At 37.7% G+C, this 11,471-nt stretch overlaps 1 protein-coding gene across 1 annotated transcript; it reads left to right on the top strand.

Annotated features, from left to right (window-relative positions):
• The first annotated feature begins 4,684 nt into the window (after positions 1–4,684).
• On the top strand, positions 4,685–10,650 carry LOC145769443 (protein CUSTOS-like). Its single transcript, XM_082581085.1, has 5 exons — positions 4,685–4,992; positions 7,816–7,939; positions 8,783–8,959; positions 9,297–9,391; positions 9,644–10,650. Exons 1-5 carry the CDS (start codon positions 4,878–4,880, stop codon positions 9,754–9,756), a joined length of 624 nt encoding a protein of 207 aa, XP_082437211.1. The 5' UTR covers positions 4,685–4,877; the 3' UTR covers positions 9,757–10,650.
• Positions 10,651–11,471: the final 821 nt, after the last annotated feature.

Below are 11,471 nucleotides of genomic sequence, written 5' to 3'. Positions count from 1 at the left end.
AAAATGATCTGTTTTTAGAGAGTTTTAGTGGAAACAATGCGAGAAAAAATCAAAACAAAAATCATTCGACTATTGCAGGAAACATCAAGCTGGAGATTAGGCTACTAACCTATATGAAGTCAATATGACATCTACGATCAAGCCACGTTGATACCGACAAAGTGTGGAGGCTACACCGGTATGGTTAGCGAAACACAATGCTCACTGTTCTATAGTGAGTAGTCAGGTAGTGCTGACGCCAGGAAGATCGCTCCTTTTCAACAGAAGGACACCAACACCAGCGACGATTTTAAGGATGAATTTTTTGGTGTGTTGGTACCCGGGGCCGTTAGGCTATAACCTCTCTACGTACCTCCCGGCAGGGGGGAGCCCACGGTTGATTGGGAGCCCGCTCGTTTTAGTCTGTTTAAGGTTTTTTTGAGTGTTTAAAAGATAAAACAATATTACAAAAGCTCGATAATCAATAAGTTAGCTAATTATTGCTTCGCTTGCTCAACCATATTTTGTTCATCTCGGCGATATTGGGCAAGCATAGTTGAGGATTAAGGCAGTGAAAGTTTTTTGTGTTTAAAAAAACTAACAAAGTGATGCAATATTTCGAAGTAGGCTAAACACTGCTCACTCAAATAGCCTAGTTAATTAATAAAAATAAAATTGATAAATTTCAATGTAAATCAGGATAGGTTATAAAGTAAAAATGTTATCTGTGAAGGTGGGGACACTTCAGCAGTGCTGTGAAATCGGGCGAAAACTATATGACTCCGACTCCCCTGTTTTAAGGAGACGACTCCGACTCCGGTTTCAGTGTTGCCAGATTTTAGAGAGTTGCGATTTTTCTGAAACTTGTCTTTTTTCATTTTTTTTTGATTAATTTCATTAAATATGAGATCAAAATTGAAACGGCGACTTTTAAAAAACTGACAAGAACCAACGCTTCTATTTTTTGGTAAAGGTTAAGAGCGCAATACAGAGAATATAAGGCAATATTTTGAAAAAGTGTAGGCTAGGCTCAATTTACTCAGAAAATGCAGTAATTTTGTCATTTTCAATGGAAAAATTCAACAAGTGAATTCAACAAAGAGACTCAACGAATTTAACCTATTTCGTCACCTGAACATTTCGTACCCTGAAAAGCTCAAGAAAAAAAACGACATAGCCGAAGTCGCTGATCGGAATTGCCGCAAACATTTCAAAATTTCTCGATCTTTTCAGGGGACAAAATAGGTCGAAATTTAATTTTGCTACACGATTTCAGGGTACGAATTTTTCACGGGACGAAATAGATTGCATCCAGACTCAACATAGAGACATAACTTTATTTCCGAAAAATGCCAAAGAAAGTATGATCTTTTCCTTTTGCTATGCCACCGGACAGCACCATTTTACAGTAATATTCATACCTAAATTTTTGTTGAACATGCTCTCAGAATGCCCCAAATTTAAAGTAATTTTTTTAAATTTTCTCGGGGAGACCCCCCAGATCCCCCCGCCGCTGGTTGTCGCCTTCGTCGATCATGACGCCCCCACAGCCCCTCCCCTTTCAAAGTACCTAGCTACGCTACTGAGTTGGATTATTGTCATTGGAGCCCGCAAAGCATATTCCGTACAGGGCCCGAAATACCCTAAGACCGGCACTGCTAGGCTATTGCCAAAAAATTTTTTATTGTTTATCGTTTTATATCAAACCGAAGTCACCCGTTCTTTTTAACGACTCCGACTTCGGACGCGCCAAAATCCCACTGACTCCGACTCCACGACTCCAATTCCAACTCCACAGCCCTGCACATCAGATAAAGTTTTCGAAGTAGGCTACTATAACCTGCTGAAAAGCTACAACACACACATTAGGCTATACAAACTTTCAAGAAATAAATTATTGAAATCCATCTGTGGCTGTGAATAATTTGTTTTTTAAATGGTAAGCTAACTTAAATTTTAAACAAAACTTCTACCTCAATTCAATTTTAACTTGAAGAATTTTGCTATATAGGCTACAAAGTGTGCATCTTGATAAAAAAAAATATTGCCCCTAAATAAATTGATCGTCAGCATGCGAAAACTCAGCAAGTACCGTACTAGGCTACATTTCAACTACCGGTACTGCTAAGTCAGCAAACGAGATTTAAGTGCTCACTTTGGATTTGCTTGATCATCGCTTGCCAAATGAATTTGCTTTGTGCCATGCCAAATTATGGCTTGCTTAGCTGTTAGCCTACTTAGGCTGCCGTACTCAGTTTCATCATTTATCAACTTCAGCCACTTGTTCAAATGTTGCTGGCTCAGTTGTCATTTGCTAAGTTCACAACTGCTTACTTGTAGGAGACCCTAAAATGCCTAAAATGTGACTAAAACGAGATGATATTGTCAAAATTGTCTCGGGGCAAGCCTTCCACACCCCCTTTCCGTTTCATTTATTTGGACATCAAGTTTTTTTCTTGGACATTAAGTTTTGTCGTACTGCATTATTCATTTATGTTATAAATTTTACTTTGACAAAACTTTGGTCCTTTTCCAAATTTTTTCTTGATCCCCTTCTGCATTATCAGCATAACCTATTAACTATTTTTTTCTATAAAATCTTAAAAGTTGCTTAGCTTAGCCTACTCTTCGCTAAAATAATGAATGTAAATTTTTTCCACGCATTGAAAAAGTTTGTCGTCCTAAACGCTTTCTGGTCCTATTTTTAAGAGCAATCACTAAAATTTAGTGATTGCTCATATTTAATATAGGAGCCCACTAGTGAATTTCGAGAGGTGGCCGAGGCCGTGCTCACACGGTGGTGCCAGTGCCAGCTGGTGCCATTGCATGAAACTTTGGTAAGAAAAGAAAAGTCAATTGTGGAGGCTTTTTTTTAGACCGACGTAAGTCCTTAATCTTTTCTAGTGCATAACGCATTTTTATTAAATACAACACCCCATTTTTTACAGAGCTGCATGGAGAGTTTTTTTCTCCACTGGAAAAGCCCTGCTGAAGTCAAATAAGTCAAAGTGGGTAGGACTCAGCGACTCGCATGTTGAATTGTCGTATTTTTAAAAGATGCGTACCGTAACGATACCGTAAGTTTTACCTATGGAACGCATTTTCAATAACGATTGTTGAAACGATACAGTAGTGTAAACGAACGATGTCATTCGTTTTCAAGGTTATTTTGACTTTACAAAGTGCTTCATGTGTCAGTTTAAGTTTAGACAATATTAGCGGAAGAAGAAGCATTAGCGCTCGCTACTTTAGCTACATTAGCGCTCGCTACTCAAGTAGCGGTAGCGGCTAGCGCGCTACTTTTATTGTAGCGGATGTCTACCTCTAAATGTGACAAACCTGCAACGCAACGTACACGAGAACGTAGCTGGATAGTCTACACTCTACAGGCAAGGACGTAGTCACTAGTCAGTGAGGCAAAGGGAGCAATTGGCCTCCCACCCTAATTTTTTTTTAGTAAAGATTTTACATTCTGTTACAGCATCATTTGACAGAGTCACCATGACGCAGTCAAACCAATAGCTTTACATTACCTTTTTGAGCATATTAGTTCAGAAGAACTTAGCCTACTTAATGCAGCAACTTGGAACCAAGAACAATATCAGAAGCCGATTCGGTGCTAAGTAGCCTACTTGAGCAATTTCAAATCTGCGCTTCGCTGCTTTGTCTCGGCTATATCATCAAGGAGACTTAATCCAATAACCTGTTCATATAGCGAAAAGTGTGTTAAAATAGCAATCAGCTGATGAATTAATGAAATTATAAAATTAGAAGATTTCTGTTTTCTGAATTATTTGCGTGGCATCTGGCAACACTGAAACAACTCTACGAAGGGAAAGTTCAGTTCAGTTTGTTTTTATTTCTGACCATCAATCAATCAATCAATCATTTTGTTTTTCGTCATTAACGCGTCCAGGACGAAAAAGATACTAACTACAAAAATCGATATAAACCTACCAGCACGTTAACGAACGGGAAAAGATGGCAAAACCTTGAAAGGTTTAAAACGTGCCTGAATGAAAAATTATGTAGTAGGCTATATATCAGTAGTATATCAATATCATCAAAAACAATATGTGGCAAACATAGCAGAGGTCTAGAAAAAGGTAGAAGCGACCAAACGCGGACGTTATAAGGTGCATTGTGCTACTAAAGCACCACAATCTGTTTAAAATGTGGCTCTTTTGCAACACATAAGTTGCCAGTTTTGAAATTTTCCCGCGAAATTGGGTTAGTTTCATTTTGGAGTCGCGGAAAAATTTTACCCGTGTGTTTTTTTTCGTTTGGCTTCGTTCCATTATCCCCAAAATTTTATCAATTTTGGCTGTATTTTGCACAAATTTTTCACGATTTGGTCTACTTTTGGGCTTGTGACAATTTGACTAGTTTTAAAGGCTAGTAACAAAGTGAAACTGGAAAAATAACAAAAAGGAAAAATAACTGAAACGTAGTTTGCCGATGCTTGACATTTGTCACATTAAGAGCAAGGGTGCAGATGACTGATATAGTCTTTTGCTGCTTCTTGTTTGTTGTGCTATCTAGATTGCTGTTTTATTCGCATTGTTTATAATTGCATCATGCTATTCTCGTGACAGACGAAATAAAAGTTTTCTCTCTCTTGAGATACTTTTTTGGTGGCAATTAAGTTGGTAATTTTATAAACATCTGGCAACCTTGGAGTAGTTCAAAAATCGTAGGACGCAGCAATTGCAGGCTGCAGCATCAGGCGATCAGCCTCTAGCAAAACAGGTTGTTTGTAAGCTTTGTATCTACTGCATTTAGGAAGGAAGCTCAAAAACCTTACCAGGGTAAAGGCTTACCCGACTGGAGTGCTGAGGTTTTGTGTTTATGTGAGTTCAATTTGAAAGTGTATGTCAAGAATATAAGTTTTTATTCCAATGACAGATTCAAGTGATTCAGATGAGGAAAGCAACAATAAATTAAAAGAAGCTATTGCACCAGAACTCATTCAATGTATGACACCCAAAAACCCTGAATCTTTCACTAATAAAGGTAGGTTATCTTCAATCAGTAATGTGATGGCTAGCCAATGTGATTGTGATTTACAATGATTTTTTTGGAACAATGCTTGTCTAGGTGGATTTTATCTGGGGAATGGGATGTTTACAAGGGTTCATTGCACTGTGTCTTCGCAAAATAAGCAAACTGTGTTCATCGTTTTTAGCTGACATTTTCTTGCCAACTGATCTCCAATTTATGAAAATTAATATTTGCGAGCATAACTGCACATGCTCAATAGGCTATATAAAAGTGCTGCTGAAAGTTTTCATGAAACTGGTTTATGTAAGCTACCACCTTAGATTTAGTCATTTCCAAAAACAAGGCTTCTGCTCAGCTTGTAAATTTTTAAATGTAGAAAGTGGCTATGTCTGTGGTGCCATAGATATAGCTGTTCCATGCTCTTTTTTTATCTCTGCGGCACTTTTGCTGCGCACCATCACTGTGCATTTGTACCATGGTGAAGCTGTCATGCCATACACAGCAGTGAAGACTGGCGAAGCAGTTTGATTGACAGTCCAGGCAAGGCAGATGCACTGGGTTGATAGCATATAGTAAAGTCAGAGTTCTTTGATTGGTTGTCTGGTATTTATCCAGCCGAAAAATAACTGAGGTAATTTGACAACTCAGTGGAGGCACATGTTATTTTTGATTGTGTAATTTTGCTTAACAAAATGAGTTATTCATTCAAAAAATAGAAAAGGCCTAGATAATGTAGTTTAGTAGCTTTTTTTTATTGTAAAGATTTCGTTGAATTAAAAAAGACAGGCGCAGCAATATCAACCTTCAAAATTATGGGATATTTTTAAAATTATTGCCAACATAACATTACATATTGTGAAACATCGGCACAAGACAAGATTTTAACAGAAAATGACAGAAACAACTTTTGACACAAATTTCAAACGTCTGTTGGTTGTAGAAACCCAGCCAACTAATCAACCAACGTTAAACCACAGACGTTAAATCAATGTAAAAAAGGCTTGCATCCGCCAGCAATTTTTTCACTGAGGCGAAAAAAAGCATGCCCGGTTGTGAGAAAGGAAAACTGTAACTCCTGAAAATAACTGGAGAAGTTGGCCACTGCCTCAAAAGATCAAAACCATTTGCTTCTTCACTTTGTCGTCCTCAATATTGGCTTCTTCTAGTTTCATGCCGAAAATGTCACACTACAGTATTTAAAAATAATCACAACTTACTGTTGATGAGGATTGAATATTTGTGGTGGTCGGTGTATTGGTTTTGACTTTTCAAACATTTGTACATTATTTTCTCTTGTGTTTATTGTGTTAGTCTTGTTTTTTTATGTGATCACAAACGACGCATTAACGCCGTATTATCACTACTATTATCTAGCGTCCTAGCCAACCTTATAAGGTTATGCGGCCGCTAATGTTTGAGATCGACTGCAATGATCACTTGAAACAGCTCTATTTGCTTACTGAGCAGTGAATATTATTTTCCAAAAAACAGTTATTTTGTCAATTGCCAACTCCATTTTACAATCTGTAATGTTACGTCGGCAATGATTTTGCCGCCGTAAAAATATCCTAAAATTTTGATGGTTGATACTGCTGTGCTTGCTTTTTTTCAGTTTCATAAAATTTTCACACTCAATCAAAAAAAATCTGCCAAACTACCTTAGTTCAAAGGCCTATTCTTTTTGTGGATAAATAACACTTTTTTGTTTAGCAAAATTGCACAATCAATCAAAAATAACATCTGCTTCCACTGAGCTGTCAAACTACTTCAGTTATTTTTTGGTTGGATAAATAACACACAACCAAGCAAAAAAACTCTGACTTAACTGCAAGCTATCACCCCAGCAGTGCGGCTGCTTTGGCTAGACCAGTGTTTCTCAACCTTTTTTGGCCCAACGCCCCCTTCATAAACTGGCAAAATGTTTCCGCCCCCCCCTCCCCCCAACAAAAACGATTAATTAGGAAAAGCAAATATAAAACAATAAATACTATTAATACACTACTACAAAAAGTGCTCAATGCCAAGCAAAACGCCAAGTCGAGCGAATTACATCAAATATAGGCTAGTTACCAGTCTCTAAAACCCTTACACCCTGTTTTACTCTAAAAGGGGATTATCAGAAGGTCCTTATTCAAATAGAATTATATTTCTATAAGAATAAGGATATTTTGATAATCCCCCATTTAGGATGAAACAGGCTATAAGGGTTTTAGAGACTAATAAATATATTTGATGAAAAGCAAATATATATTTGCGAGCATGAAAACAGTATAGGCCTACCGGTAGTCAGTGTGAACCTTGGGCTTGGTGAGAAAGTGCCAGTTTCTTCACATCCGGTGTAAAGCCAGTGAGAAACATTCGAAGATCACCTCTTATGGATATGTCAAGTGGGTTTCACTGTTTGGTAAGTAGCAGAACAACACAGCTGAATCCCTTTTCCACCAGGTATGAGGTAGGAAATGCTACCACGAAGATACGAGCTCTTTGACGAAATGGTTACGCTGGGCGGTAGATGGGTTAAACCAGAATGCCCCCTAATAATCAAAACGCCCCCCCCCCCCCCCCCCCCTTAAGCCGAGGCAATCATACCGCCCCCCTGCAAAATCGAAATGCCCCCGTTGAGAATCACTGGGCTAGACTGTCAATCAAACTGCTTCACCATGGTTTCACACAAGCATAGCAATGGCACGCACGCGCTGTAAAAGTGCCCTAAATATAAACAAAAGCATGGAACGGCTATATCTACGGCGTCGTACACATAGCCACTTCACTTCCTTAAATAAACGCATTGACACGTAAGTATTTCAACTCATCAAGTTGTTCATGGTCATATAGGTAAGTTACCAAGTTTACGAAAAGAAGTTTGTGATCAAAGCAATGCTAATGGGAGGAATATACTAAACACCACTCCAGAGTTCCGAAATCATGTTTCCAAAAAACTTTCAGCCTACTTGGAAAGGTATGTGTCAGCTACCATTAATGTTAAGTTGTAAAATCGCAATGTAAAGTGGTTTGACAGCATAAAAGTGCTTTTTTGCTTCAACCTCTTTTGAAACTTCCTGAACACCTTGTAACTCGTGGTTACGCCTATTCTTAAATACCTACCAGGTGCAAAGGAGTACTAGGCTTAGAAATTTTTATGTTTGTAATTAAGTCTTTTTTCAATACTATGTAGGTAATGTTGTTGCAATGTAATAATAAATAAATCAAAAGTAATGATAGTCTCATTGGTTTTGATTTTTTTCATTATGGAACTAAAACTGACTTTATAAGAACTCCACCAAAAAAAGCTAAACAGCACCAAAGTAAAACCTGTTGAAAGTAATAGAGTTTTGCTTTTAACATCATAATCGTTGCTTACTTCACAGTGTAGATACTAACGACCTGTTTTAGCCTGATGCTGCGAGTTCGCTGTGGTAATAGCGGTTTGCACTAGCTTTCGGAACACAGTTCCCTAATCATGTACTATGAAGAACTCATTTTCCTGGTATTAATATTACAAATATGGCCACGATCTTCTAAGACAGTATTTCTTTTTGAAAAAGAATAATGCACAGATCTTTTTTAAAAGGCGAACAAAGTCCACAGACATCAATGATGCAATACTTTGCAAACAACACTATAGTGTATTTATACTCGCAACAAAATAAACGCCAATCAATCAATGGTTCTGGACTCCCATGAGAAACTTGTTTAAGCTCCATATGAGATCCTTTTCCGGTGTAGAATTTAGAGCAATCAGTCGTGTCAGTAAGTTGTAGGTAATGTATATAACAGACCTCAATTTTTGTATTTTATGCAGTGTGATTGAACTGGAGAATGCTCCACAACGTTCTTCATCCATGAAGACACAATCCATGGACTATGGAGTAAAATTGCTCCACACATCAAAAAACATTGTCAAAGACGACCCTGGAAGTTGTGAAACCAAACGGACACCGAAGATCAAGCAAAGAAAACAATCTGGCAGTTCAGAAAAGTATATTAGTAGAATTTTGATGAGAAGTATTTTTATATATGTCATGATTTAGATTCTATTGATTGTGCGAATCTTTGTCCTTGGACAGAGAAAGCTTTTTTGAGAACGTAATCCCGCAGTTTCGCATACGAGCAGAGGCTTTCAACAACTGACACAGGGCCGGTCACCGAGATTGACAAAAGTGAAGTTTCTGATTGTTGAAGTGTTGCTTGTGAATTATTCCATCCACTAGGTGCCGCTGAATGAAGAGCTGTACTTGAAGTGTGTTGCATAAATACTTTCAGTTGCCTTGAAATTTGTACGGTTACCAATTAACTGTTGTATTTTCAACGACCAGCGATTCTGATGCTGAAGCACAGAAGGTTTCTGAAGCAGTGGTCTCTGGAATGGACGTTCTAAAAGGAGGAGAAGGGGCGTTTGCGAGTAAGACTGGTAAGAACTTCCCACACTAAATAATAATCGCTACTTTTTACATTGATTCAATACCTGCAGGCGGTAAATCAGTGTAAAAAGGACTAATTTGTTTATTTTGAATTAAGACATTTTACTCACCACCAAATAATGCAAAAAGTTCGGCTTAGTTTTAGATGTGTTTTTAAAGCATAGCATCATGTCAACCATTGCGACAGATTAGCACCTGGAATTTTGTAAACTAATTTGACAAAGTGATTTTACTTCTTTTAGAACCAACGATCGCGACTAAAGGCATGAAAAAGTTGCCAAAAAAGAAAAAAAGGCGATGTTCTGACAAGGCGAAGGATTTCCCGAAGAAGCTCAAGCGAGATGTAGAAGTTTAAAAGTCATTGTCATAAACCGCTTTACAAGTTAACCGAGTGGAGTGACCAACCCTGATCTGGTAGATGTTGGTTTTGGTCGTCACACACCATGCTAAAAAGTTGCAGGAAGAGCTTGCGTTTCTGTTTCGAATTCAACAAAGAAAAATTTAATTGATGTCGACCTTCAAGTATGTCGCTATGCGTGACCGTGATTCTTCGTCGAAATAAGGGCGGTTCATATCAATTTTTATAATAATATATACAAAGGTGCATGTGCGAAATTTGAACTCTGATTATTGCCAACTAGTTATTGTTTGCACAAACGAGTCTTAGTGATATGTGCAAAGAATCAAAGATGACGACAAATATTTGCAGTGTTAGTTACAAAAAGTTGACATCATCAACATGATTGAACTTTTGTGTGGGGAAACATTCATAAAATCTGTCTCTTCGTTTCTTGTTCTCGAAATGGGATCCACAAACGTGAAGCTATTGCCGGCTCTGGCCTCTGTTTCAAAATTGTTTGCTTCGGTGTTAGAGTCGCGCTGAAACACAGTTGGTGAGGGGAATATTGTGCACTCAATAAAATATTATTATGGATTGTCGAATTTGATTTTACGCTTCAAGATTAAAAATAAGCGTTGGCGAACTGTAGCCTATTTGCATAGAGTATCTTGAACTATATTTTCTACACGTATTTATTTCTACGTGCATATTTTTTATCGATACCAATGTGATTGTGGATTTGTGGGGTAGGTAGGCCTAGTTCATTCCCTAAATGAGAAAACCTTTTTACAAGCTAAATATAGGTAGTTTCTCACTTCTCAGCCTAGAAATTCTTGTAGTTTTCAGCAAGCCGTTCCTTCTAAAACAAACGCTTGAGATCGTGATCACAATCAACCTACCATACTATCATGTCCATGCGTATGCCAGTCGTATCTTTTTGTGGTAGCGAACTCAAAGGATTCTTTGAAAGCACTTTTTTCATACATTATCGGTACCTAATGTATCGTAACTGTTAATCTTAGCAATTGTATGCCAAACAGCAGTTCAGTTTGTATTTTTCTGACTGCAAGCTCATCAAGTTCATATTGTTTTTGAAACAACTCCCTCAGGTGTTTCTTAATGATTTTTTTCAGTAATGCATTGTTAAACAGGACACTGACCACCTGGTCCTGACATGCTCATTAACCAAAATCCTAGGTGGCTTCGAAACTGTACACGAGTCAAAGTGTGGTACTGCATTTAACAACTGGCTGGACCAAATTACAGACAATACTTGAGATGTGCCAACCATAGGACACTGTTACTACTATTTGAGACGATGAGAATGAGAAATCTTTATGGCTCGTGTGTTGAGACTTGAGATCTACAAAATTGCAATGAAAAAATATACCAGACATATTGTCTGATTTGAAATAAGTTATACGAGTTATGAGACTGTTTGTTTGTTGAAAGAGACGCTATTGCAACGAGTTCACCCAAATTGCTGCATATTGTGACGTTTAATGTCAAAATAGGTAAAAAAAACGATAAAAAACAAAAAAAAACGTTTTTTTAGATCTCTAATTCAGACACCTAAAAAGTTAGAAACAGGTAAACAGATGTGGTCAGAGAACACTGGGTGCATTCAAAACAACCACAGTACAAACGTCCTAACTAGTTGCTTGTTCAGCAGCCAGCTCTCGATTTGTGAAATTGTCAAAACAATGCATTGTAAGCCACCATCCCCATCT

Source organism: Aplidium turbinatum, chromosome 4, assembly GCF_918807975.1.
Source record: "Aplidium turbinatum chromosome 4, kaAplTurb1.1, whole genome shotgun sequence".
NCBI classification, from domain to species: domain Eukaryota; kingdom Metazoa; phylum Chordata; class Ascidiacea; order Aplousobranchia; family Polyclinidae; genus Aplidium; species Aplidium turbinatum.
Note: the sequence above shows the minus strand (reverse complement) of the source record. Positions and strands in the feature narration are given on the sequence as shown.